This window comes from Capra hircus, chromosome 2, assembly GCF_001704415.2.
Source record: "Capra hircus breed San Clemente chromosome 2, ASM170441v1, whole genome shotgun sequence".
In the NCBI taxonomy this organism is placed as follows: domain Eukaryota; kingdom Metazoa; phylum Chordata; class Mammalia; order Artiodactyla; family Bovidae; genus Capra; species Capra hircus.
In genome coordinates, this window is record NC_030809.1 from 8,696,563 (window position 1) to 8,724,437 (window position 27,875).

Sequence of the window (27,875 nt, forward strand, 5' to 3'; positions counted from 1 at the left end):
GGCGGAATAGCAACACAGATCCCTCCCAAAGGTTGGATTGGGACTAAGCGCGGAGAGCGGTAAGGAGCCAGTTGACCTCAGGGGTTGCCCGGCACCAACAACTTTTTCCCAGGGGGCGTGGCCTATGGTAGGCGTATCCCCTCTACCGCCCCGCCTCGGCCCCGCAGGATCCTCTCTCGCCCCACCCCCAGCAGGGTCCGCTTCCGGAAGACGCGCGCGGCCGCGGCTCGGCGCGCAGCTGCAAGGGATCGCTTCCGGGGGGTGGGTCAGCGGAAGTGAGGGCGAGTGAAGCTGGGCGGCCCGCTGTGGTAGGAGGGGCCGTGAGGTGAGTGAATCCGGAGCCGCAGTCTGAGGTGAGACTAGGTCCGAGTGCCGCCCCAGAGCGGGAACGCGAGCGAGAGCGCGGCCGTCCGGCCCGGCGTGTCGCGCGGCCGAGTGCCGGGCGCCGCAGCCCGCGCCGGTTTTCGGGGCAACTCGTGTTGTCCGCCACACTCGGCAGAGGGGAAACTGAGTCCCCGGGGGGCAGTTGCTCGCCCGAGTCACCCAGCCGCACCAGAGGCTTCTCGTTTCGGCCGCCTCCTCGCTTCCTCCGGGACCCGGCGCCGGGCCTTTGAGTTCATGGGCGCCCCCCCACTCCCACGCCGAGGCGAGAACTTGGCCGACCTTGACCCCGTCTGGTCGGGCTGTTGCGGGGGGAAGGGAGGCGTGTCCTGGACAAAAGCCCCCGCGGCGGCTCCCCCTCCCCCGGCAGAGAACGGCGCTGAGCGCAGCGGCCTCGGCGGGGATCGGGATGATGCAGCCGGGCCCCGCTCGGGAGGCACTGGGAGACCGTGTGTAAAAACACCAGGACAGCAGACCCGGAAAGGGCAGTGCGGGTTCGGAGGTGGTGGGAACCAGGCGCACGGCCAGCGAGCCGTGGGGAGTCTTCTAAGCAGACACTTGTGCAGGGTTCAAGGCTAAGTCGGCGTTCTCGTTGGTTCGTTTCTTAACAAATGCTCGAGTGCCTGCCGGGTAACGAGCGGGCTCAGGGCTGCACCTGGAAGCCCGCCCTTCGGACAAACTGCACTAGCTACACCGTTATCTGGTTACTGCTGCTCCGGAGGAAACGCGGGACGCCGGTCCGGGAAGGGCAGGCAATGCTTCAGCTGAGCTCCAGGGGTAATTGAGGATGAGCTTGGTGAAGAGGCTGGTAGGGTTTCGAGCAGAGGGAATAGAGTAGACAGGGCCGTTGAGGGGCTGCAAGGCCAGTGTGGGTAGAGGGCGGGGGAAGGCGGGTGTGGCGGTGAAGCATGCAGGGACCAGAGTGGAGAGGCCTTGTCGGCTGGGAGAGAAAGACAGGGAGGGCCTGCTGGCCATGCTGAAGAGGCTTGGTGTTATCTTCTTTGCTCTAGCAAGCATGAGGGGTTGAAGCTTGGCAGAGATCTATTCCCAATGTGTTCTGAAAAGAGGCCTCTGGCTGCCACGTGAGGGTTAGGCCCAACCGAGTTTGGAGGTAAGTTTGGAGAAGTAGTGGCTGCAGTGACTGAAGTGAGAAACACAGGGAAGCACTGTTGTGTGGAGCTTGTGGCAGGCACTGACACTTAGCACGGAGCCTGGCACACGGAAGGACTTATAAAAAGTCTTGAACTTTGCTGAGAAGATGGAACCCAGGTTGGAGGCAGGAGGATCTGGACCAGACTTGGGTGCTTTCTACTGCCATGGCCACTAAGTGACCTTAAAGCAGTCCCTCCTTTCTAGCTTCCTTTCCTCGTGTATCGCAGAGTAAATACCTCCTCTCTTAGAGGTGAAGAGAGACCCTCCAAGGGAGGTTTCTGGAAAGAGCTGGTTAGTCCAGCCTATCCCCTCTTCAGAGGCTGCCCTTGGCTCTGCACTGACTCCTTACCTAGAACATTCCCAGCCCTGGAGACCTGACCTTTACCTGACATGCCCTGCCCCCCTCCACCTTTATGGCCTGACCATACTCTGTTCTTTATACATCTCTTCACCTTCTTTTCCTAGACCTGTGTTATTGTTGCTGTTTTCTTTTCCTTTTTAGCTCCTCTGAACTCACTATGGGGCCTTGGAGCCAGGGAACTGAACTCAGTTGGCCAGCTGCCTGATGTGCCTTTCTTAGACAGTGATATTCAGCCTCTGGTAGAATTAGGTATTTGAGTCCTGTCTGTCTTCTAGATTATGAGTTCCTTGAGAGCATGGCTGTGTCTTACTCTTTCCATAGCCCCTACAGTGCCCAGCATAGGTCCTGGCACAGAGCGAGTATTAAGTGTTTGATGAACAAGGGACTGAATGAGTTCATTGACTGCAACTGCTCACCATGCAAGGGCAGCTGTGAGGAATCCGCCCATCTGTGTCTTGTTTCAACAGTTCATTAAGTACTTTAAAATCTTATTTCACTGATTGACCTTCTTGGTATCCCTGAGTGGCAGCTCTTCCTATCTTCTAAGAGAAACTACATTCTGAAAGATTAAGTAACTTGCCTAAGGCTATTAAGCCAGTTGAAGGCTGAGCCAGGATAAAAAGTTTTGGCTCTTCCCCAGTAGCCTGGTAGACTGAATTTGGCCAGACTGGCTTCTTTCTCCCGTTGTCTGTTTCACTCACATCTGCCTGGTGTAGTGGCCGAGCAGAGCTAGGCTGGGTGGCACATGCTGGGCTTTTTACATCTTATCCTCAGGAATGAATGTTGGACTTGGATGGCACCTTACACTCTGCCTTTCCCATGAGCTTTTTTATCTACCAAAGGGTTCTATTTACATCGAAGTTTGTTTTTATCTTACCAACTTAAAAAATTTTTTTAATTGAAGTATAGTTCATTTACAACATCCTGTTTCTTTCGGGTATACAGCACAGTGATTCAATTATACATATATATTCTTTAGAAGTTTTGCCTCAGGAAACCTAAGGACTCAGGAAGGCTCCCAGCTTTGGCCAAGCTCACATGGTGCATCTGAAAGTAACCTCTAACGGTCTGGATTTGTAGAAGCCATGGTTGGGTGAGCACAGCCTCTTTGGCTGGTTTTCTTCCCCTGTGAAACGTCGGAGAAGCCTCACTGTTAGTCATGGGCTTCCCTGGTGGCTCAGATGGTAAAGAATCTGCCTGCAATGTGGGAGACCTGGGTTTGAGCCCTGGGTTGGGAAGATTCCCTGGAGAAGGGACTGGCTACCCACTCCAGTATTCTTGCCTGGAGAATCCCATGGACAGAGGAGCCTGGTGGGCCACAGTCCATGGGGTGCAAAGAGTTGAACACGACTGAGTGACTTGTGTGGGCTTGTGTGGTAGCCACTGAGTCTCCTGTGGGGATTGTTTCACAGGAAGAGAAGTCTGGTGTTCCTTGAGATGGCCTGATATGAAGGCGTCACACTCCCTGCCTCCCCAAGCCTCTAGCGCTGCCCGGTGGCTGCCTTGTCCTTCAAGTGCAGGAGCCAGTTGAAACGTCAGGAATGGAAGCCAATGTGGTAAGGGGCGTTCCCAAGGCAAGGGTGTAGTGGGGAAGATTAAGCACTAGACCTGCTAAAGGTCTATAGGAAGTTCTGAGATCCTCAAGTTAACTCTTCCCCAACCCAGGCTTGGAATTGAAGGGTCCTGCCTTCCATCCCCTCCCTCCGGGCAGAACCAACTATGTTATTGGAGCAGTTAGGGGGTCAGTGTGTTTCCATCACTCTGTGTAGTGGGAAGGGAGGGCCGCTAATTCCTCACCCTTTTCTCTGGATCCTCCCAGCATTTACTGTGCCTCAGCAGCAGCAGGTGTCCTCTTATGTATCTGGCCAAAGTGAAGGTTGAGTGCTGCTAAAGGGAAGGTAGGGGAGAGGATGGGAACAGCAGTTGGATTTTTTCTGAGGTTGTGGCTGTCTCTCTGTGCTTTAGACCATCCCAATCTGGCAAAATAAGCCGCATGGCGCTGCTCGAAGTGTAGTGAGGAGAATTGGGACCAACTTGCCCCTGAAGCCATGTCCCCGGGCATCCTTTGAGGTAAGTGAGCTGGAAAATAGTGGCCCAGAGTGTATGGGGAGTGCTGCTGCTTCTGTGGCCCGGACTCCTTGGCGTTGCCAAGACAGGCTGCCTTCCTGATCACATCTGCATTTTTCAAAAAGAATTTAACTGCTTCTAATGTATCCTGGTCACTGTGGCTTCCTGATTGCACCCAAACCTGTGACCACAAGTCAAGCTTCCAATCTGCTCATAAATTAATCATATTGCATCTTTGATGCCTCTGCTAAGCAACTCAAATTTCATCAGGCTCCAGCAATCCAGTGTGTTAGAGTAGGCCAAAGGCCCCTGCTGAACTGGATCTCCAGACTAGCCATGTCTGTGCTCTGAGGTGTGTGCCTACAACCCTGGCAGGTCCCCTCACAGAATACTGGGTGCTGTGTGTGATTTTGAGATGAACTCTGCTTTTCTTTTAATATGGTGTTATCACTCAGGGCTTCCCTGGTGGCTCAGACAGTAGAGAATCTACCTGCACCACGAGGGACCCAGGTTTGATCCCTGGGTCAGGAATATCCCTGGAGAAGGAAATGGCACCCAGTATTCTTGCATGGGAAATCCCATGGACAGAGGAGCCTGGTGGGCTACAGTCCATGGCGTTGCAAAAAGTCGGACACAACTGAGCGACTAACACTTAAACTGCTTTTCTTCACCAGCTCTAAGGCTTGCCCTGCTTAGCTACCTATTTACAGTATTTCCCTGATGTCTTTATTCGTCATCCCCTCTTTTCTAGCCAAGTTTAGCCGTTCCTTTACTGGGCTATTTCAGTCTCACCTCTGTGCCCAGGGGGCCTTTAGCATTCACTCTATAGTAAGACTCCCTTGTGCAGTGGAAAGCTAAGTAGCATTTATTGGTCCTAGCTGCCACCCTGTAAGAACTAATGGTTAAGCATCAGCTCCAAGTTAGATGCTTAAGGTCTGTGCCTTTGGGGAGCTGGAACACAAAAGAACTACTTCAGCTTTCTGCCTACACAAAGGAGACAGAAATATATGCCTGAAAAGATGTAGGCCTGGGGCGAAACAAGTGAAGGAGCTGAGTTTGTATATCGGATGCTGAGCTGCAAACTGTGTAGGAGCTTATCTGGAGTCTGAATTGGAATGGGTTTGGGGTTCGGTGCAGGGTGCTGTCTCTTGACCCAGATTGCCGGTTATTGCCTAGGGCTGAATGTGGCCCTGGCTGCCTCAAGCATCAGGAACAAAGGGAAGGACAGCTCGGAAGCATGAGTCAGTCTTGGTTGCCCCCACATTTGACTATAGTCTCTCCAGTCCTTTGGCTGGATGCTGCTGGGCAGAGATGATCAAGGGCACAGGCTCCCACAGAGCAGAAGTAGTAATACCAGCTACATTTATGGAGCCCACACTGTGTGCCAGGCACTGTGCTGAGTACTTTATATTTGTTAACTCATTTAATTGCCAATAGCAGAGGAGCCCTCTGGCTAATCAAGGAAAGCAAATGGAGGCGTCCCCTAAATGGCCCATCTTAGCATTAACTCCTGCGTCACTAGCTCCTTTGCAACCTTGGAGCATCACTTCACTTCTATGAGACCCAGATTCCCTATCAAAAAGTCAGACCTATCAGTTCCGGATCTACCTATTGAACAGTCTATAGCAGAAGCATCTGAATTTAACTCATATATAGGTGGATTTTTGAGAGACTGCCTCTAGATTTGTTGTAAATTGATTACCTTAAATATTTTTAAGGGAATCTTACTGATTTATTTTTTAATTTACCCATATGAAAATATTAAATTATGAAAAAAGAAAGGGAAACAAGTTGCCTGTAATCACATAGTCATGACACATGTTTTAGTTCTTTCCTGTCTTTTTCTAAGCATATATTTTTCTTTGTTGTAAACAGTCAGAATATAATTGAACCTTCCTAATTTTTCATTTAACATGGTGTCACTCAATCTCCCTGTTCCCTAGTTGTTCATTTGGGTGGAGGAGCTATTTTAAGGAATTACATTATGATTCTTTTTGTCTAATTAGCTATTTTTTTTTTAAATTTAAATCTAAATAGTCAAATTGTCAACTTTGTTTCTAACAGTGTTGCTGTAACATGTAGATCCCAGTATGCTACAAAAGTGTTGTAAAGAGCTTGCCAGGAGAAATTTCCTGTTGATATAACAGATTGTCCATGTCCTTGCACCTGTATTCTCACAACCAGAAGGCTAGACAGTGGGCATCTCTGTTAAAAAGTAACTCTTGCCAGTCCTACTGAAGACTTCTTTGCTCTAGCCAGGGGTCAGCAGAGGACCAGATAGTAAATATTTTAGGCTCTGGGCCATACCGGTCTCCATTACAGCTACTTACTTCTGCAGTTATAGCTTAAAAGCCGTGACAGGTAAGACTTAAATGAGTGTGACTCTTTTTTTCCAATAAAATCTTCTGATTGCTCTCCACCTTCCCATCCATGCTCCAAACCGTAGCCAGACTAATCTTTTAAAACCTCACATCTAATCCTTACTTACTTGACCTTTCAATGGCTCATTATTTCAAAGCTCCTAATTCACTTCCCAGTCTCTCCCAACTCCCCACCACTCTATCCTTCCTGTTCCAGCCATGCTGAATTATTTGTAATTTCACAGACTCTTTCTTCTGGCCTCTTATTCAAGCTGCCTCCAACTGGGACCTCCTTTAGGAAGTCTTCCCTACACCCAGTGCTGGATTAGATGTTCCCCTATGTATTTTGCCCAGTTTCCAGTTGTCTCATCACGATGGCAGTAAATGTTAATGAATTTTCCTTCCCCACAGACCCTGCCCAACATCTCTGACCTGTGTCTGAGGGATGTGCCCCCAGTTCCTACCCTGGCTGACATCGCCTGGATTGCTGCAGATGAAGAGGAGACTTATGCCCGGGTCAGGTAGCTGAGGCAGTAGCCTGCCGACTGGGGAATGAAAGAGTGAGATGGAGGGCAACAGGAGTGAGAGTAGAACCTGGCTGTGTTACTTTTATTTTTTAAGAGTAAGGAGATTAACCTCCTTTGTTTATTTAATTTTTGGCTGCACTTGGTTGCTGTGCGCAGGCTTCTCATTGCAGTGGCTTCTCTTATTGCGGAGCATTGGCTCTAGGGGCATGGACTTCAGTAGCTGTGGCACACAGTTCAGTTGCCCTGCAGCATGAGGAATCTTCCCAGATGGGGGTGCAACCCTGTTCCCTGCATTGGCAGGCAGATTCTTAATCACTGGACCACCAGGGAAGTCTGGCTATATATCTCTTGCAGGAGTGTATGATGGAATTTTGGAAGCAGTGCACCATGTCTCTGACACTTTTCTCTCCCTGGTCCAGGAGCGATACACGCCCCCTGAGGCACACCTGGAAGCCCAGCCCTCTGATTGTCATGCAGCGCAATGCCTCAGTGCCCAACCTGCGTGGGTCGGAGGAGAGGCTCCTGGCCCTGAAGAAGCCAGCCCTGCCAGCCCTCAGCCGCACCACCGAGTTGCAGGATGAGCTGAGCCACCTGCGCAGCCAGATTGCCAAAATAGTGGCAGCTGATGCAGGTAGGAGTCCCTGAGCCAGGACCAAATAGCAGGCTGTTTGTTTTTGCTTAGCTTTTGGACAGGATAGGGATAAGAATGGTCCTTGATTCGGGGATACTGGAGTCTAGGGCTCTGGACTGCCCTAAAGCCTGGCTAGCCTGTATAACCTTTGGATGGTTTCTGTCAGCCATTTGGGGCAGACTGGTTGGGTTAGGAACAAAGTCTTCACTTAATCTGAGGCCCCAGGCAGATTCCCTCCCTCAGCCACAAAAACCAACTCTCTTCCAAATGTCTTTTAAGATCATGTCTTCCATGAGTGCTCCATGAGCTTCCGACTTTCCTTTTCAATATGATAAATAAGTGTTCCCTACCACTGAGAGATATCCCCCTTTGTAAGCATATTTTCCATTTCCTTGCATTCTGACTTTCTACCAGAGACCACCTCTCCATCCCTCAGCCTTTCTGTCTGCAGTTAAGGGAAAATCACTGGGAATGGATGGGCTGACCAGATGTAGGAAATACCAACAGGTGGATCTCTCCCAGGATGCTCCGTGTTTTAACCCTCATATTCCTCCCATTCTCGCTTTTTTCCTATTCATTGACTCAAAGTTATAGCTCCCAAACCTTGTCAGTTGGTAGAACATGTGAAAATCATGGTATTCTCTCTGAAATTTTTATGTATTTAATTCCCTCATGTGGCAGTTTTATAGAGAAAATGGACTTGAATTTTCCATATATAGTTGTTTGCTACATTTTTTTTTTAATCATCCAAGAGACATGCTGAAGTAGTTTAGGAAAAATCCAAAAATATTCCCTAGAAACTTAGAAATTGAGGAAATTCTCTCCATTAAAATTTGGGAACTGGGAGAACTATCACCATTCTGGTTTTTGGCTGTAGAACAGTTCTAGTCACAGATAGCTGCATTTAAAGGAGCACAGTCAGAAGCACTGGCCTAGTTAGAGAAAAGGACAAATTCAGGCAATGGTTCTACACTATTGCTTCAGTCTAAAAAGTGCTGTCCTTCCATTGCCCACTGCAAAATGGGAGCTTTTAGGAAGCAAGGCTAAAAGGGGTGGGTCTTTCTGCCCTTCTGAACACTGGAAAAGCGTAGTACTGCTACATCTTCTTGAGATCCTGAGAGGGGAAGGTAGTGGGAGGAACCCAGAATGTCACGGTGTCAGCCCAGGAAATGAATATTTGGTAGGCAGTGCTTGTGAGGAGATGTAACTGCTGTATTTTAGCCCCAGTGTCCACCCATGCCTATTGTTTTCTCTTTCAGCCTCGGCTTCTTTAACGCCAGATTTCTTATCTCCAGGAAGTTCAAATGTCTCTTCTCCCTTACCTTGTTTTGGATCCTCATTCCACTCTACAACTTCCTTTGTCATTAGTGACATCACCGAGGAGACCGAGATAGAGGTCCCTGAGCTTCCATCAGTCCCCCTGCTTTGTTCTGCCAGCCCTGAATGTTGCAAACCAGAACACAAAGCTACCTGCAGCTCATCTGAAGAGGATGACTGCGTCTCTCTGTCCAAGGCCAGCAGCTTTGCAGATATGATGGGTATCCTCAAGGACTTCCACCGGATGAAGCAGAGCCAAGACCTGTAAGTATACGTTAAGGAGCTTATGGTGATCATTTTGGGGGGCGGGCAAAGGGGGCTGTGCTGGGTCTTCATTATTCCACTCGGGATATGGGATCTTCGTTGTGATATGTGGGATCTAGTTCCCTGACCAGGGATTGGACCCAGGCCCCCTGCATTGGGACCTCAGAGTCTTAGCCACTGAATCCCCTATGCTGGTCTATTTACTGTTGCCTGTGGCCAATTATCCAATAGAAAGTAAATACTTCCATAGTAAATCCTCATTAGTAGCAATGTGTAATTTCATTCACAAAGCTTGCTGCCCGCTTGCTAGTGCCTGGGGACCCCAGTTTGAAAAAAGAGGAACACTTTACATTTGGTTGGGGTGGTCTAACCCAAGCAAATGTTACTAAACAGAGGTTTAATAAGAAGGCTCATCTAATCCAGCTTCTGTCCTCCAGTGAGGCTTCACCACTTTGGTTCTCATACTGCTAGTAATAAGTGTCCCTGTGCCCCATCCTTCAAAGTACAGTTGCATAACAGTTATTTTAGTATCTCAAAAAAGTAGACTTGGTGGAAGGAGAATAGCCTTTAAACAGTGGTCCATTATTCAAACCAACCCTGAAAACACAGATTTACGAACAAAGCTTCTGAGATGCCTAGTGCCTAACTCTGGCTGCCTATCAGAATTGCTTGGGTTTGTTCAAAATGCACCTTAAACTTACCAAAGCAGAACACCCAAGGAGTAGAACTGTAGGTGTTTCTGATGGGAGTGTGAGGGGATCTGGAAAATACCTACCATGAGAAACTCATCTAGCAGAGAAGCCCTAGAGCTCCAGCCTGAGAGTCACCTGCTTGCAGTGTTTCTCTGCTGCATGGGACATACCAGAAGTGTTTATTTAAATGTAGATTCCTGGGCATTGAAATATTTGACATCTTAACCTCAAAGTCCAGAGGCCAGGTGTGTAGCTGTATTTTTTAATGCCGTTAAAAAGCTGTTTTCAGCCTCTTCAATAAATGATGCTGGGAAAACTGGACAGCTATATGTAAAAGAATGAAATTAGAACACCTCCTAACACCATACACAAAGATAAACTCAAAATAGATTAAAGACCTAAATGTAAGACTAGAAACTAAAAAACTCTTATTAGAGGAAAATAAGCAGAACACTCAGATGACAGAAATCAAAGCAAGATTCTCTATGACCCACCTCCTAGAGTAATGGAAATAAAAACAAAAGTAAACAAGTGGGACATGACTAAACTTAAAAGCTTTTGCACAGCAAAGGAGACTATAAGCAAGGTGAAAAGACAACCCTCAGAATGGGAGAAAATAATAGCAAATGAAACAACTGACAAAGGATCAATTTCCAAAATATACAAACAGTTCATACAGCTCATACAGCTCAATGCCAGAAAAACAAACAACCCAATCAAAAAGTAGGGGAAAGACCTAAACAGACATTTCTCCAAAGAAGACATACAGATGGCTAACAAACACATGAAAAGATGCTCAACATTGCTCATTATTAGAGAAATGCAAATCAAAAATAACGAGATATCACCTCACATCAGTCAGAATGGCCCTCATCAAAAAGTCTACAAACAAAAAATGCTGCAGAGGGCGTGGAGAAAAGGGAACACTCTTGCACTGTTGGTGGGAATGTAAATTAATACAGCACTATGGAAGACGGTATGGAGATTCCTTAAAAAACTAGGAATAAAACTACCATATGACCCAGCAATCCCACTCCTAGGCGTATACCCTGAGGAAACAAAATTGAAAGAGACACATGTATACCACTGTTCATTGCAGCACTATTTACAATAGATAGAACATGGAAGCAACCTAGATGTCCATTGAAGATGAATGGATAAAGAAGTTGTGGTACATATACACAATGGAATATTAGCCATAAAAGAACATGTTTGAGTCAGTTGTAATGAGGTGGATGAACCTAGAACTTATTATACAGAGTGAAGTGAGTCAGAGAAAGATAAATACCATATTCTAACACATATATATGGAATCTAGAAAAATGGTTCTGAAGAATTATCTATAGGGCAGCAGTGGAGAAACAGACATAGAGAACAGACTTATGGACATGGGGAGAGGGGAGGAGAGGGTGAGATGTATGGAAAGAGTAACATGGAAACTAACATTGCCGTAAAATAGATAGCCAATGGGAATTTGCTGTATGGCTCAGGAAACTCAAACAGGGGCTCTATATCAACCTAGAGGGGTGGGGTAGGGAGAGAAATGTGGGGAGGTTCAGAAGAGAGGAGATATATGTATACCTATGGCTGATGCATGTTGTGGTTTGACAGAAAACAGCAAAATTGTGTAAAGCAATTACCCTTCAATAAAAAATAAAGAAAAATTGTTGAGTGGATGCAAATAAGCCAGTATCTGCAGACGTGTAAATCTTACATTTCAGAATTATCCTTTGTTAAGTGTCCTAGTTACAGAACCCATCTGTGAACCTACAGAGTAACCCGTCTGTAGCTACACATGAGTTAACTAGGGCTCAGACGTTGTACATTGTTTGCTTATTCATTTATGCCATTAAAAATTATTTTGCCTAAAAAAAAAAAAAGCTGTTTTCAGGGCTGGGGAGGTGAGGGCTGCCTCCTAGAACGATAAAGTTACGGTGACTCGCCTCACACAAGATCCCTTTTTGTTTTCTGGTCCCATTTTCTTCTGAAAACTAGACAAGGGTGCTGGTAGTGGATCCTACTACCTGTTCCTAGTCAGGCTGGTCACACAGACCCCCCAGTTCTTTGATTTCCAGCATTTCCAAATTCAGCTGCTGCTGCTTTCTTCTTCTGATCAGTATTTTATAGATTGACTCTCCAACTTTCTTACACTTGCCTCTTGTAACAATTAGATCTGTGATCCCCTACTGCTAAGCCCTTCTTCTCACTCATGCCCTGGGATCTTTTCTCCTTTGTTGATAGAAGGAGCTGGGTTGATGAGTAAGAATGGGAAAGTAGTCCTGTCCTCAAGGTTCAGAAATGTGACAGACTGAACTGCCTCTTGGTTTGGTTTTCAAGGTTTAATAATAATCTTAGCCCTTATATGACCAATAAAATGCCTTCATGAGGATGTATATATGTAAGTTCACTAGGATTTCAAGCAACTACTTTCCAGGAAGATACCTGAGGGTATCAGGTAATTTGAACCTACCCTAATCTGGAACTGGTTTTGCTCCCATGGGTCCCTTATAATGTGAACATTTAACTGTAAATTCTGGATTGCTTATAAGATAGAGACAGAAGGTGGGATCAGAAGCTTAGCCACGACAGGCCAGTACCAACAGGTTAATGGTCCTTTGCCCACATTTTATAGCCATTGCAGGGAATAGTAAAACCATGTCTAATTAAAAGATGAGATCTGCAGCTTGGTTTTAAACTCTGGACTCTTCGCTTACTAATGACTTTGGGCATAGTCATAACATTGCTGTGCTTCAATCTCCTCATTGGTAAAAAAAAGGTTGTAATAGCTTCTACCTCATAAGAGTGTTGTGAGGAATAAGATTGTATTCCAATACACAAAACACTTCTCAGGACAGAATAAGTACTCAGTCATTTCAGTTGCTCAGTCGTGTCCGACTCTTTGCGACCACATGGACTGCAGCATGCCAGGCCTCCCTGTCTATCACCAACTCCCAGAATTGACCCAAACTTATGTACATTGAGTCGGTGATGCCATCCAACCATTTCATCCTCTGTCGTCCCCTTCTCCTGCCCTCAGTCTTTCCCAGCATCAGGGTCTTATCAAATGAGTCAGCTATTCACATGAGGTGGCCAAAGTACTGGAGTTTTAGCTTCAGCATCAGTCCTTCCAGTGAACACTCAGGACTGATCTTTAGGATGGACTGGTTGGATCTCCTTGCAGTCCAAGGGACTCTCAAGAGTCTTCTCCAACACCACAGTTCAAAAGCATCAATTCTTAGGCACTCAGCTTTCTTTATAGTCCAACTCTCACATCCATACATGACTACTGGAAAAACCAAAGTACTCAATAAACAAGCTATTATTCTATTTCTAGGAGCCGGAGTTCACTGAAGGAGGAAGATCCTGCTGTTCTTATCTCTGAGGTCCTAAGGAGGAAGTTTGCTCTGAAGGAAGAAGATATCAGTAGAAAAGGGAACTGATATCACTCAGCTCTGCAACTCAGTCTCACGCTCCTGGAATTCCTTCAGTAGCTGCCTTCCTCACCGCAGATGTTTCTGCCCATCAGTTAAAAATCTGCAACAGTCTTGCTGAAAGCTAGAGCTTGGACTAAGAAGAGCTGCATTATATGTTTTCCATACTCAAACCTTAGAAGCTAACGGACTGTTTTGAGCTGAGACACAGGTAATTATATACGTTGGAATGTCTCAATTTAAAGGGTGAGATACAACTTTCTGGTTTTTCCTTTCTCTTGTGTGAAAGTAAGTCCTAAATGAAAGACTGACTTCACTGCACTAGACCCTGTAACTGGTCTCACCGAACACTTTGTGCCCAGCTGTCACTCACTCTCAGCCGCTTCCTTGCAGCAGAGCAGGGCTGAGGGGAGGGGCTATAAATGTATGTGCACGTTCACAGGGCAGGGAAAATCTTATGCTGCTCCATCATGAACTGACACCAATGCCCAGCAATCATTCTCTCCCCCTTCCCTGTCTTAACACTTAGATGTAGAGGTTGGGCCACTGGACCCGCCGAGGCTTGGGATACTGCTGGGAGGCCTGGGCTGTTTTTTTCTTAAATATATTTTGTAATACTGTACAACCAAATCTACCCTCCAAGGCCCTGACGCCTCATTGGTTCCACTGATTGAAAGCTCTTTCTCTTCCATGGACTTTAAGCCCAGCAGGGAAGAGAAATGAAGAGGTGAATCTTCCAGGCCCTTGACTGCTCCTTTGCGTGGGGCCAAGGTTTGTACTTACTATACCATGCATGACTCAGATGCCCTCAGGTCCTTTTCATTACAGTATGTATCCTGTGTTTGGGTTGAAGCATTACGTGACATTAAAGGAAGGATCTGGAGAGATACTGCTTTGGTTGTGTCCATCTCTTGAGTTGTGACCACCCAGTATCCCCCACAGGTATAGAATTCCTATTAATTTCAAGGTACATGAGCTTTTGTAAACAGGTTCCTGCCTTTATAGGAGGAAGCTTCTTCCCTAGGGAGCTTCTTGTTCCCTTTAGAAATACTTAACTTCTTAAAGCCAGTCCATCCTATAACTTGCACGCTTGCCCCTAGAGGCTTATTTTTAAGCCTCCTACATACCACACCTGCAACATGGGAAACTGCTGCCCGGTGGATGATGTCTTGAATAGAACACAAATCAGATTGGATTTGTGTTCAGATCAGACCCATGGCAGTGACAGAACATTGCTTTTTCAAAAAAACGAAATTGGTAATGTTTTAGTTACCATCAGAGCCAGCTTTGTAAACAGTCATTTATTTGGATTCATAGTTTTACAAAGGGAGTTCTCTCCCACCTTGTAGTAGAAGAATGATACAGTCACGTTTAGATCATTATAAGTCAGCCCTTTTCAGGGAGATGTTTAAACATATATAACCTTAAAATGCTGTAAAGTTACCACAAAAATAAAATAACAAAACTACTTAATCATTCTACTTCTCTGTCTATCCTCCCTGCCCCTGTATGCCTGGGTCTGGGAGAATTGCCTCATCACTCAAAAAAGTCAAGAATAATGGTGACAAGCTTAGGTTGAATGGGTAAAATTACAGCCAAAGATTAGAAAAACACATCCATAAGCAGCAGCTTCCAAGTCAGAAGCATCTAAAAGGGCAAAGAGGTCCCTCTGTGCAGGCTGCGTAGCGGGCTCTAGTGGAGGGATGAGTACCTGCCCTGCCCCTTCAGTGCTCACCACAACTCATGCAGGGAATTCACCAGCCACCTCATCCTCAGGGCAAGACATGAAGCCAATCACAGTCTCAACAAGTGGTACCACCTGCTTTATTGACACAAAGAAAATGCTCAATAACAACAGCTTCATCCCATGCTTCCCTCCCACCAAAGATCATTCTCCTGAATGACCTTTCTAAAACAAAAATCTTCCATTCCCCTACTCAAACATACTCACCCCTTGAAGATGTTTTCTTATATGTCATTTCTAGGTACTTTTAGCACCGAACACCCAAACCCTCACAAAGACATTTAGGCTTGGTGCCTGATAACTTGATTACCTTCAGAGTCCTGGGTAAAGAGCAAATCAGGCTGCAGATTGAACTGGGTGGTCCTGTCCTGGCACTGAGCCCAAAGGCTATTAGGAACCTGCCCATAGCCCTGATTTTGGTCGTTGGTTACATCTCGGAAAGGAGCTCTAGAGTTGTGGGCAATGACCCGCTGGCCCTGAGAATCCTCGGTGAAAAGCTGACTCCAGGAGTCCTTGTCATTTTTTTCACTGTCCCAGGAAAACTCAGGAATAGGGCAAGAGCTTTGTTTCACTGCTTTCGTGTTTGCTCTGTGCCAGGAATCCTTGTATGTTTGAAGGACAGGGGCCTGCCTGTTGCTTTTGGCAGACACATTTTCCCAGTTAGTCTTATCCAAGAGCTGATGGCCCTTGTGCCCAGTTGTTTTACTGTGTCTCTCCACACTCTGATAATTATTTTTCTTAGATCCATGAAGCCATTCCCTTTCACAGGATGAATCCTCTCCCTCTTTTTGGTCCTGCAAGCAAGAACTCTCCAGGTCTTGGGTGAAGGAGCAGGCCAGTGAGGCCTTACTCTCTCCAGCACAGACTGAGGTATCAGGCCGGAACAAAGACGGCACAGTCAAGTATGGGGTTCCTATTCCATGGTGGCAAGAAGCCTTCAGAGACTGAGGAGAAAGTCTAGCTTCCTGGATGTCTGCAGGGGTTGAAGTGGCTAAAGGGGGTGCCGTGAAGTCATCCCGCAAGCCCTGGGTCAGATGTTCCATCTGGGCTGTGTCTTCCTTAGACTCTTTGTTGGTCCAACTTTCTGTATGAGATGAAACACTCCTCTGGTCAGCACCGTTTGTCTTTCCTAGTGAAACAGATGAACAAATTTTATTCTGCAGGAAAACTCCACCTGAGTAGGATTCAGGTGGCTTTTTCTGTAATCAGTATTGGCTACCATACTACCTTTGATCTTCCTGCTTTCAATCTCTAGTCTAAAACACAGCTCTTATATTCCCCTTCTCAAATATATGGGTGCTTGCTTTGACCTACCTAATAAACATGGCATATAATCAGACCACAGCCTACTCTTCACATTTTCATATTATGGGTTTGTGTAACACAATAGGGCAGATCAGTTTTGCTTTTGTTTTTTATTTAACATGTAGTTTCTTCTGAATAGTGATGCTGGCCAAATATTACTCCTGGATATTATACCATTTTTGTAAAGTCTCACAGATCACATTAACCAGCCAACTCAGAAATCTGCTGACAGAATGTAGGTCTCCTGCTCCCCAAATATTTCATGGAAAATGGAATAAAGATACAATTATTTGCTAAGTCAATCAGTAGAAAGGACAAAACTATTAGTGTCCAGCCTGTATGTTTTATCTGGTGTGGAATGGATCCTGTCTGCCTTAAGGATAAATGTAACATGAAATTCCTACTCCCCCACAAATGATGCCAAGATCTAATTATAAACAAAGCTGATAACTTTCTTTCCTTCTCCAAGAAATATACTACAGAAATTGTTTTTTAAAAGTGTTCTCAACTTTTTCTAAGATTTCAATATAGACTATATAGAATATATAAGAATTTTGAATTGGAAAGTGGTTTTGAAAAAATCTGCACGCGTTGCTTAAAGCAAAAGATCATTTTAAGTTTTTGTTTCTGGTAGGGAGAAAGCATTTTGAAGGCTTAGGCAAAGCAGTCCTGGGAATGGCACCAAGAATTAGAACTCTTCCCAGCACCCTTCAACTGACAATCCTGCTGTGTAAGCCCCAGCCTGCTCTGAGGCAGCTGGTCCCCAAAGAGAAACATGCAAACAAAGAATTGCCAAGGAATGAGACACAAGCCAACTTTATGCCAAGCTTTCTAAGGAAAAAACACCTTTGAACTTTGATTAATTTGAGAAGCTTCATATAGACATAGCAATTATCAATTAATCTTATACAGACTACTAACTGTGGCCAATCCAAGACATATACCTTACTAATACATATACCTTACTAATGGCTCCCCTCTGCACCCCCAATCCTCAAGTATACCTTTCCTCACTGCTCTGTCAAAGAATACCAGTATTTAGTTTTAGACTGTGATAAACAACCAGAAAAGCATGTTTGTAAAAGCTTGTATATATTGCTTTCCAAAAGACAATGTTTTCTTGTGCTTTATAACTTGTCTAATAAGTCAGCTAAGTTTAACACAAAGCACTAGTGACACCACTTCTCATAAATGTTGCAGCTTGGAAAAATGAGTGCCCTCCCTTTTGCACCCTGATGGCTTTCAGTGTGCTCACCATACCTGGCTGCAAGGTGAGGAAGGAAGCAATGCTGGTCTGCCGAGTGCCTGCAGATGGACAGCTTCTTTGAGTAAAAGAAATTTTAGCTTTTCTCTCTCCAGGAAGGAGTGTTAACATTTTGGTGCCTGACTTGATTAAATGTGTCTAAGGAAGGGAAGAAAAAGAATAATAGAAACGATTAATATCAAGACAGCTCAGACAGGAAAGACTCAATAAACACCAGTTGCCCTCTTGGAACCACACTAGATCTTTTGGACTCCACGCATAAACGCTTCTCTAGTTTTGGCTGTACCTCACCTTCCACCGTTTTCTGCCATACTGATGGTGTCTGTTTTTCCTCAAGAATCATATATTCAATTCTAGCCCATTCTTTGTGCTTCCCTGTAGAAATCATCAGGCTGACTAAAAAAACAGGATCTGTTGAAGGGATTCCACAGAAGATAGTCTCTCCTTTATACTTAAAGATAATTTATGATTCTACAGCAGCAGCAGTTGATTCATTTTCAATAGTTTTCAAATAGTCACATAGTGGTTTAACAGCATGGCTCCCGAGTCACACAGCTGCTCAAATCAACACCAGTTTTGCCACAGCCCATTAGCTGCATGACCCTCTAGAAGTTGTTTGATCTCTGTATCATTCTCATCTGTGAAATGGAGACAATAACAGTACCAGGCCCACAGGGCAGTTAGGAGGATTTGGTGAGTTAATTCATATAAAAGGCTTACGCAATTCTCATACACAGACAACATTTAATAATAGTTGGCTGTTAAGGAGAAGAATGAGATGGCTGGATGGCATCACTGACTCAATGGACGTGAGTCTGAGTGAACTCCGGGAGTTGGTGATGGACAGGGAGGCCTGGTGTGCTGCAATTCATGGAGTTGCAAAGAGTCGGACACAACTGAGCTACTGAACTGAACTGAAGAAGAAGAGCAATGAAGCAGCACAAATCTCACTACACTTACACTCATCCCATGCTCCTTTATTTGTGATTTGATTTTGTTTCTATTTGCTTGTTATGGAATGCCCAAAAAGTAGGGAAAGTAGGATTATATTAAATTTGGCTGTGAAAGTCAAAGACAATGAGATTTGCCAATATCCATGTACCAATTTCACATACTGTTGAAGTGTTCAGTTCAGTCGCTCAGTCGTGTCTGACTCTTTGCGACCCCATGAATCACAGCATGCCAGGCCTCCCTGTCCATCACCAACTCCCGGAGTTCACTCAGACTCACATCCATCGAGTCAGTGATGCCATCCAGCCATCTCATCCTCGGTCGTCCCCCTCTCCTCCTGCCCCCAATCCCTCCCAGCATCAAAGTCTTTTTTCCAATGAGTCAACTCTTCACATGAGGTGGCCAAAGTACTGGAGCTTCAGCTTTAGCATCGTTCCTTCCAAAGAAATCCCAGGGTTGATCTTCAGAATGGACTGGTTGGATCTCCTTGCAGTCCAAGGGACTCTGAAGAGTCTTCTCCAGCACCACAGTTCAAAAGCATCAATTCTTCGGCGCTCAGCCTTCTTCACAGTCCAACACTCACATCCATACATGACTACTGGAAAAACCATAGCCTTGACTAGACGGACCTTAGTCAGCAAAGTAATGTCTCTGCTTTTGAATATGCTATCTAGGTTGGTCATAACTTTTCTTCCAAGGAGTAAGTGTCTTTTAATTTCATGGCTGCTTGAAGGATTTTGAGCATTATCTTGCTAGCATGCAAAACAAGCACATTTGAACAGTAGTTTGAACATTCTTTGTCATTGCCTTTGGGATTGGAATGAAGACTAACCTTTTCCAGTCCTGTGGCCACTGCTGAGTTTTCCAAATTTGCTGGCATATTGAGTGCAGCAGTTTAACAGCATCATCTTTTAGGATTTGAAATAGCTCAGCTGGAATTTCATCACCTCCACTAATTTTGTTTGTAGTAATTCTTCCTAAGGCCCACTTGACAAGGAGACACTTGCTCCTTGGATGAAAAGCTATGACAAACCTAGACAGCATATTAAAAAGCAGAGACACAACTTTGCCAACAAAGGTCCATATAGTCAAAGCTATGGTTTTTCCAGTAGTCATGTATGGATGTAAGAATTGGACCACAAAGAAGGCTGAGTGCCAAAGAAATGATGCTTTCAAACTGTGGTGCTGGAGAATACTCTTGAGAGTCCCATGGACTGCAAGGAGATCAAACCAGTCAATCCTAAAGGAAATCAACCCTGAATATTCATTGGAAGGACTGATGCTGAAGCTCCAATACTTTGGCCACCTGATGCAAAGAGCCAACTCATTGGTAAAGACCCTGACTGGGAAAGATTAAGGCAGGAGAAGGGGACGACAGAGGATGAGATGGTCGGACAGAGTTGGATGGCAACACCAACTCAATAGACATGAGTTTCAGCAAACTCCAGGAGACAGTGAAGGACAGGAAAGCCTGGCCTACTGCAGTCCATGGGGTCACAAAGCTGGACACAACTTAGCAAATGAACAACAAGCATGTACCAATTTGGAAGCAGGCCTGAAATTTGAACCCATGTTATTAATTCTAGCCCAAAGTTGACTTCATTTTAACATTTGGAAAATCCTGGGCATAAAATTCATAGACTTGTAGTATTAGTATGGAGTATTTCCTTCCACCATACAAAACTAGAAAACTGAATCAGATGCAGAAACAACTGATTTTGGATGATGGATAACAGGCAGTGCAGGACTGTGATCCCTGAAAGCAGGAGAAATAAGGTGAATCCTGGATCACCCTAGGTAGCACTTGTCAGATTGCATTGTATGTAGAGAGATACCTAGGCAGAGCACTGCAGTCTTGGTGAACTGAGCAGGCTGAGACTGGAATTTGGGGAAAGATGAGGTGGCTGGGATTTGCAGCACAGAGAAGTACATTCAGAAATCTACACAGAGAGCCCTTCAGTTCATTACTGAAAACAAACCCACCTGTGTGGTAGGCAAAACCCCATGAGGTCAGACAAAAAATGCCAGGAAGCGCAAGATGAACAATTCCTAGAGCTCACACAGGGCTGGGAGGGTTCTCGCTAGCCACAGAAGAAACACTTTTTTTTAAATTGGAGTATAATTGGCTTTCCAGTGTTGTTAGTTTCTGCTCTACAACTAAGTGAGGAGTGAAAGTGTTAAGTCACTCAGTTGGGTCTGACTCTTCATGACCCCATTTATTGTAGCCCACCAGGCTCCTTTGTCCATGGAATTCTCCAGACAAGAATACTGGAGTGGGTGGCCGTTTCCTTCTCCAGGGAATCTGCCTAACCCAGGGACCGAACCCAGGTCTCCTGCACTGCAGGCAGATTCTTTACTGTTTGAGCCATATAACTCCTCCCTCTTGGATCTCCCTCCCACCCACACCCCTATCCCACCCATCTAGGTCATCACAGAGCACCAAGCTGATCTCCCTGTAGTATACAGAAGGTTCCCATCAGCCATCTGTTTCACACGTGGTAGTGTATGTATGCCAGTCCTAATCTCCCAGCCCATCCCACCCTCACCTTCTCCCCGTGTCCACACATCCATTCTCTGCATCTGCGTCTCTTTTTCTGCCCTGGAAATAAGTTCATCTGTACCATTTTTCTAGATTCTACATGTATGTGTTAATATATGATACTTGGATTAAAGACCTAAATGTATGACCGGACACTACAAAACTCTTAGAGGAAAACACAGGAAATATACTCTGACATAAACCACAGAAAGATCTTTTGCAACCCACCTCCTACAGTAATGAAAACAAAAACAAAAATAAACAAATGGAACCTAATTAAACTTAAAAGCTTTTGCACAGCAAAGGAAACCATAAATAAGATGAAAAGACAACTCTCAGAATGGGAGAAAATATTTTCAAACAAAGCAATAGACAAAACACCAATCTCCAAATTACACAAACAGCTTATGGAGCTCAATTAAAAAAAAAAAAATCAAAAAATGGATGAAAGACCTAAAGACACATTTCTTCCTAGAAAGACCTTTTTAACATCAGTGACATTTAGCAGAATTAGTAGAAGGATCACCCCTTAGCAATTCTAAACTGGCCCCAGAACAAAAACTATTCCAAACCTGTCCTGCTATTGTTTTTCAGTCACCAAGTCATGTCTGACTCTTGGCAACCCCATGGACTGCAGCACCGTCACCCAGAGTTTCCCCAAGTTCATGTTTGTTTAATCAACTAGTCCTAACAAAGCTTAAAAACAAGCTGACTGGGACTTCCCTGGTGGCTCAGTGGTAAAGAATCCACCTGCCAATGCAGGAGACATGGATTCGATTCCTGATTCAGGAAGATACCACATGCCAAGGAACAACTAAGTCCACGCGCCGCAACTACTGATTGAGTCTGTGCTCTAGAGCCCAGGAGGCACAACTACTGTAGCCTGTGCACCCCAGAACCCGTGCTCCACAGGAGAAACCACAGCAAGGAGAAGCCCGCAACCGCAACTAGAGCAGCCTCCACTCTGCAACTAGAGGAAAGTCAATGTATCAGTGAAGACTAGCACGGCCAAAAATAAATATAAATGAACACTTTTTTTAAAAAAGAGCAAGGTGATTAGCAAGTAACTACCTGCCAAAACAAATTTCAATATTCTCTGAAGACAACAAAATCCAGACCCCCAGCAATGTAGAACCATGGTCGAGCACCCAACAAAACATTGCTAGATATGTGAAATGCAGGAAAATAACCCATAATGGGGAGGTGGGGGTGGAGTGGGGGATCAGTTAATGGAAACAGACTCAGAAAAACCAGGGATGACTGGGAATTCCCTGGCAGTTTAGTGGTTAGGACTTCATCCTTTCACTGCTGAGGACCTGGGTTCACTCCCTGGTCAGGGAACTAAGATCCAGGAACTGCAAGCTGACCTGTTAGGCGCGTGTGCGTGTGCGTGTGCGTGTGCGTGTGCGTGTGCGTGTGCGTGTGTGATGACAGAATTAGCAAACTCTAAATATGCTCAAGGATTTAAAGGAAAATGTGAAAATAATGAAAGAAATAGAAGTTATGAAACATTCACTAGATGGGCTTAATAGATTATAGAGACTACAGAAAAAAAAAACCTGAAGTTATAACAATATGAACAATCCAAAATGAAGCAGAGTGAGAAACTGAAAAGAATAAATTCTTAATGGTCTATGGAGCACACATATAACAAGAAATCCAAAAAAACAAGGTGAAAGACGGCAGAAAATATACTTAGAAATAATGGCTCCAATTTTTTTGAGTTTGCTGAAAACTACAAAAAACTGTAATTGTTTTTTTCAAAGATGGCCAATAAAAAGTACCCAAGTACTACATTTTAGACCCAGATAACCACGATGGTGTGGTCACTCACCTAGAGCCAGACATCCTGGAATGTGAAGTCAAGTGGCCCTTAGGAAGCCTCACTACGAACAAAGCTGTGGAGGTGAAGGAATTCCAGCTGAGCTATTTCATATCCTAAAAGATGATTCTGTGAAAGTGCTGCACTCAATGTCAGCAAATATGGAAAACTCAGCAGTGGCCACAGGACTGGAAAAGGTCAGTTTTCATTCCAATCCCTAAGAAAGGGAATGTCAAAGAATGTTCAAACTACCACGCACTTGTACTCATTTCACATGCTAGCAAAGTAATGCTCCAAATTCTCCAAGCTAGGCTTCAATAGTACATGAACCAAGAACTTCCAGATGTTCAAGCTGGATTTAGAAAAGGGAGAGGAATCAAAGATCAAATTGCCAACAACTGTTGGATTATCAAAAAAGCCAAGAGTTCCAGAAAAACATCTGCTTCATTGACTACGCTAAAGCCTTTTACTGTGTGGATCACAATAAACTGGAGAATTCTTCAAGAGATGGGAATACCAGACCACCTTTCCTCCCTCCTGAGAAACCTGTATGCAGGTCAAGAAGCAACAGTTAGAACCAGACATGGAACAACGGACTGATTCCAAATTGGGAAAGGAGTACGTCAAGGCTGTATATTGCCCTCCTGCTTATTTAACTCATATGCAGAGTACATCATGCGAAATGCCAGGCTGGATGAAGCACAAGCTGGAATCATAACCTCAGATATTCAGATGACACCATCTTTATGGCAGAAAGTGAAGGAGAACTAAAGAGCCTCTTGATGAAGGTGAAAGAGAAAAGTGAAAAAGCTGGCTTAAAACTCAACACTAAAAAAATGAAGATCAAGTCGTCCAGTCCCATCACGTCATGGCAAATAGATAGGGAAACAACAGAAACAGTGACAGATTTTATTTCCTTGGACTCCAAAATCACTGCAGATGGTGACTACAGCCATGAAATTAAAAGACACTTGCTCCTTGGAAGAAAAGCTATGACAGGAATGGGCAAATTCAGTTCAGATGACCATTATATCTACTACTGTGGAAAAGAATCTCTTAGAAGAAATGGAGTAGCCCTCATGGTCAACGAAAGAGTCCGAAATGCAGTACTTGGGTGCGATCTCAAAAACGACAGCATGATCTCTGTTTGTTTCCAAGGCCAACCATTCAATATCACAGTAATCCAAGTCTATGGCCTAACCACTAATGCCAAAGAAGCTGAACAGTTCTATGAAGATCTACAAGACCTTCTAGAACTAACACCAAAAAAGATTTCTTTTTCATAATCAGTTCAGTTGCTCAGTTGTATCCAGCTCTACAACCCCATGAGCTGCAGCACACCAGGCTTCCCTGTCCATCACCAACTCCTGGAGCTTGCTCAAACTCATGTCCATTGAGTCAGTGTTGCCATCCAACCATCTCATCCTCTATCATCCCCTTCTCCTCCTGCCTATGTAAACTCAATTTATTACTTTGCATATAACCATTTGTCTCAAAAACTTATATAACCTTGCCTTGACCTCTATAGGAGGAATAGTCCTCAGAGCTTTCTGAAAAACTGTCTCCTAGATTATAATCCTCAAACTGGCCCAAATAAAATTTCCCTTTTCTTAAACTATTAATTTTTCATTGACACTTGACATTAAAACTCATTCAGGCCTATTGGATAGCTAATCTAGGAAGAAGCAGGATTCCTGTAAAAGGGAATCTTTAGGACTTTGATTTGGGCTGGAAATCTTAACATCAGAGGAACAGGAACTAGTGGAAGAACAAAAGTTTATGAAAGTATCTTTAGGAATAAAATACCAAAGTAGCTTTAGGAATAATGGTGTCAGTGACTACAGTCATAAGGTCCTGCTACTGCTAAGTCACTTCAGTCGTGTCTGTCTGACTCTGTGCCACCCCAGAGACGGCAGCCCACCAGGCTCCCCCGTTCCTGGGATTCTCCAGGCAAGAACACTGGAGTGGGTTGCCATTTCCTTCTCCAATGCATGAAAGTGAAAAGTGAAAGTGAAAGTGAAGTCACTCAGTCGTGTCCGACTCTTCCCGACCCCATGGACTGTAGCCTACCAGGCTCCTCCATCCATGAGATTTTCCAGGCAAGAGTACTAGAGTGGGGTGCCATTTCTGGCCTCCAGAAATCAGAGGAAAGTAAAGGGCCTAGAGATCCTGAAGAGAGGACTCCTGCCATGCACCAGATCAACAGACAAATGTTTTCATCATAACATCATCAAAGGAAAAGGTGTGATTTGGACTGTCAGAGTTACAGACATAGAAACAAATATTGATTCTCCTCTTCCCTGAGGGATATTCCCTTTTTCTCTCCTAGCTCTCTTCTACTTCTCTTTCTAAATTAAACTGGTACACAGATTTCCCATCCACCTCACATAAATCAAGAATGTATTTATTCTAAAAGTATAAAAGGCTTATTCTTAACTCCAGAAGTAAAAAACACCCATTGCACATTTTGGTCATTTTTGATAAATGTGTTTATTTCCCTACCACCCAGTAATTAGCCTTTTCCCCTATATGTGGGGATAGATAGCATTCTATCTATGCTATAATATGATAAAACTCCTATTTGGGGGCATACTCATTCACAAACTAGAGAAGAACAAAAAAGTTGACAAGCAAGCAAGATAACTTTGCTAATTCAACATAGTTAACAAAAAATATAAGGCTGACACAGACTCTCTCTCAAGAACTCCTGTGCTATAGGAAATGTTTCAGATTTCTGAAGTGATCTACATTTTAACCAGTGCATAGAAGAAAGAGACTTCTGTATTTACTAAACAAGGTTACATGTTTCGTGTTCTTAATTTTAAAAACATACATTCTTTAACGAGTTATCTCATTTCTAGAAATTGATCCTGCAGACGATTTATTTGCATATGTACAAAAGGATGTGTGTATAAAACTCTTCATTTCATAAGTGTTTTAATAGCAGAAGATTAGAGACAGCTTCTTATCAAGAAAAGATTGGTAAACATAAATACTATATATACTTGCGGGCTTCCCTATGACTTACACAGTAAAGAATCCGCCTGCAATGTGGGAGACCTGAGTTTGATCCCTGGGTTGGGAAGATTCCCTGGAGGAGAGCATGGCAATCCACTCCAGTATTCTTGCCTGGAGAATCCTCATAGACAGAGGAGCCTGGTGGGCTACATTCCATGGGGTCACAGAGTCGGATGTGACTGAGCAACTAACCACAGCACATATATACTTGCGATGGCTGAATCATGTACTCCAAAATTTGTATGTTGAGGCTCCAATACCCACATGACATTATTTGGCCACCTATGCTCTCTCACACTCTTTAGATCTCATCTGCTCCTGTTTGCCTCACTCTGCTTCAGCAACACTAGCCTTCTTGGGCTTCAGGTCAAGTACACGCATATATCTCTGTCTCACTCTACACACACACATACACACCAAGAAAGACCACTTGAGGACACAAGAATAAGGCAGCTGTTTTCAAGACAGGAAATCCTCACCAGAATCCAACCATACTGGCACCCTGATCTCAGACTTCCAGCCTCCAGAACAATGAAAAAATTAATTCTGTTGGTTTAAGCCACCCAATCTATGGTATTCTGTTATGGCAGAAACCAGCTAAGACATTATTATTGCATATAATGGATACTATTTCATAACAGAATGCTATGTAGTCCTTAAAATGAATGAAGCAGCTTTCTGTGAGCCATATGAAATAATCCTTAAGATGCAGTGAGTGAAATAAGTAAGCTGCAGAACAATATATATGATGCTACTATTTAAAAGAATAGTTATGAATTTGCTTGTAGATGCACAGATTATCTCTGGAAGGATACCCAAGAAAGTTGTGGCCTCTGAGACAAGGAAAGGTTATAAATGTTAGATATTTTACCACATAAGTTAAACATATTACTACATACATTACATATATTACTACTACATAGAATTGTACCAAACAAAATAACTCGTTGGAAATATTTAGCACAATGTCCGGCTTAAAATGCTCAATAAACAGTAAATATTATTATCTCATACTTTTGTTTCTTTGTAATGACTAACAGAATCTTGCATATGTGCCAAACCTGTGTGTGATTTCCAATTCTCCAAGTTGGTTGAACCTGGCTTAATTAACCTCACCTCAGTCTCCTTACTCCCGTAAAGGTGATGATACAAATAATACATATTAAATACTTACTACAGTATGTGACATCCACTGGATGGTATTTTTCTGTTTTTCCTTTCTTCTATTTTTGTATCCCCTGAAGTTACCAGTTCTGGGTAGCGGACCCTCCCGGCGAGAACTTCCCTTTGCATACGCACCCACCCCTCCGCGTACTTGAGCCTCTGCTACCTTCCCGCAGGGATTCTACGTTAAGCAGTCTGTCCGCTCCATTACGCTCCTCAAAGCAAAGTTTCTCTCCAACCTCTCCCTCACCTCGAAACCTCGCCGTCCCAGCCTCTTCACATGCCGCCCCACTCAGCCTGCCTGTCAGCCTTCCTACCCCGTTTTCTTCTCTCCACTCTTCCCAAATCCCATTCTTCAGCCTTTTTCAGACTCCAGCCCCTCTCTCCCCTCAACTGCCAAATATGTTCGTTCTCGCCCCTCGACTCTACCTCCATCATCTCCAGGTTCACCCAAAAGCCTCTCTTCACACACCTTTGGGCCCCTAGGCCCTCCCGAACCACCCTCTCTCCCCCGCAACGACTCACCTGCGCTTTCCGCCTCTTCAGCGCCGCGGCGTCCAGCCACACGCCGCAGGCCTCCTCCTCCTTCTCCGGGTCTCTGCGCCTCATGGCCGCTGAGAAGACCAAGCCAACGGGACACCCGCTGGAAGCTCGAGCCACCTCACGCAACCGCCATCTGAGACTCTGCGGACGTTCGGATCTCCCGCCAACGCTGGGGGCGGAGCTACGCCGCAACTGCCCCGGCGCAGGCACCGCCCTCAGCGTCAGCCCCGCCCCGGACCAAGCCCCGCCCCCTTTCCCCAGCGTTGCGGTCTTAAGGCCTTAACCAGGACAACGGTGAGGCGTGGAGCGGATTACCAAGGCCAAGTTCATTCTGGCTTTCTG

The 27,875-nt window shown here is 44.8% G+C and overlaps 2 protein-coding genes across 6 annotated transcripts; one reads left to right on the forward strand and one right to left on the reverse strand.

Moving 5' to 3' along the window:
• Positions 251 to 16,266, forward strand: MTFR1L (mitochondrial fission regulator 1 like). 5 transcript variants are annotated; one of them, XR_001297216.2, is made up of 8 exons: positions 267 to 353; positions 3,307 to 3,450; positions 3,860 to 3,964; positions 6,733 to 6,842; positions 7,268 to 7,479; positions 8,739 to 9,060; positions 13,087 to 13,394; positions 15,696 to 16,266. XR_001297216.2 is itself a non-coding variant. In XM_005676831.3 (7 exons), exons 2-7 carry the CDS (start codon positions 3,436 to 3,438, stop codon positions 13,190 to 13,192), a joined length of 870 nt encoding a protein of 289 aa, XP_005676888.1. In that variant the 5' UTR covers positions 251 to 325; positions 3,307 to 3,435; the 3' UTR covers positions 13,193 to 14,076. The 5 variants fall into 5 exon arrangements, 3 of the variants coding, with proteins under 3 accessions (XP_005676888.1, XP_005676887.1, XP_017911635.1); XR_001297213.2 differs by having other exon boundaries at positions 15,670 to 15,765; XM_005676831.3 differs by lacking the exon at positions 15,696 to 16,266 and having other exon boundaries at positions 251 to 325; positions 13,087 to 14,076.
• On the reverse strand, positions 14,983 to 27,692 carry AUNIP (aurora kinase A and ninein interacting protein). Its single transcript, XM_005676829.2, has 3 exons — positions 27,516 to 27,692; positions 17,493 to 17,634; positions 14,983 to 16,056 (listed from the first exon to the last, which is right to left on the reverse strand). Exons 1-3 carry the CDS (start codon positions 27,597 to 27,599, stop codon positions 15,209 to 15,211), a joined length of 1,074 nt encoding a protein of 357 aa, XP_005676886.2. The 5' UTR covers positions 27,600 to 27,692; the 3' UTR covers positions 14,983 to 15,208.

Coding starts and splice junctions, on each gene's coding strand:
- MTFR1L (XM_005676831.3), top strand. Junction 3,965..6,732: donor GTCCCCGGGCATCCTTTGAG/GTAAGTGAGCTG, acceptor CCTTCCCCACAG/ACCCTGCCCAACATCTCTGA. Junction 6,843..7,267: donor GAGACTTATGCCCGGGTCAG/GTAGCTGAGGCA, acceptor TCCCTGGTCCAG/GAGCGATACACGCCCCCTGA.
- AUNIP (XM_005676829.2), bottom strand. CDS start 27,599: ATGAGGCGCAGAGACCCGGAGAAGGAGGAGGAGGCCTGCGGCGTGTGG. Junction 17,635..27,515: donor TGAAGAGGCGGAAAGCGCAG/GTGAGTCGTTGC, acceptor TCCCTTCCTTAG/ACACATTTAATCAAGTCAGG. Junction 16,057..17,492: donor CTTCCTCACCTTGCAGCCAG/GTATGGTGAGCA, acceptor CTGTTTCACTAG/GAAAGACAAACGGTGCTGAC.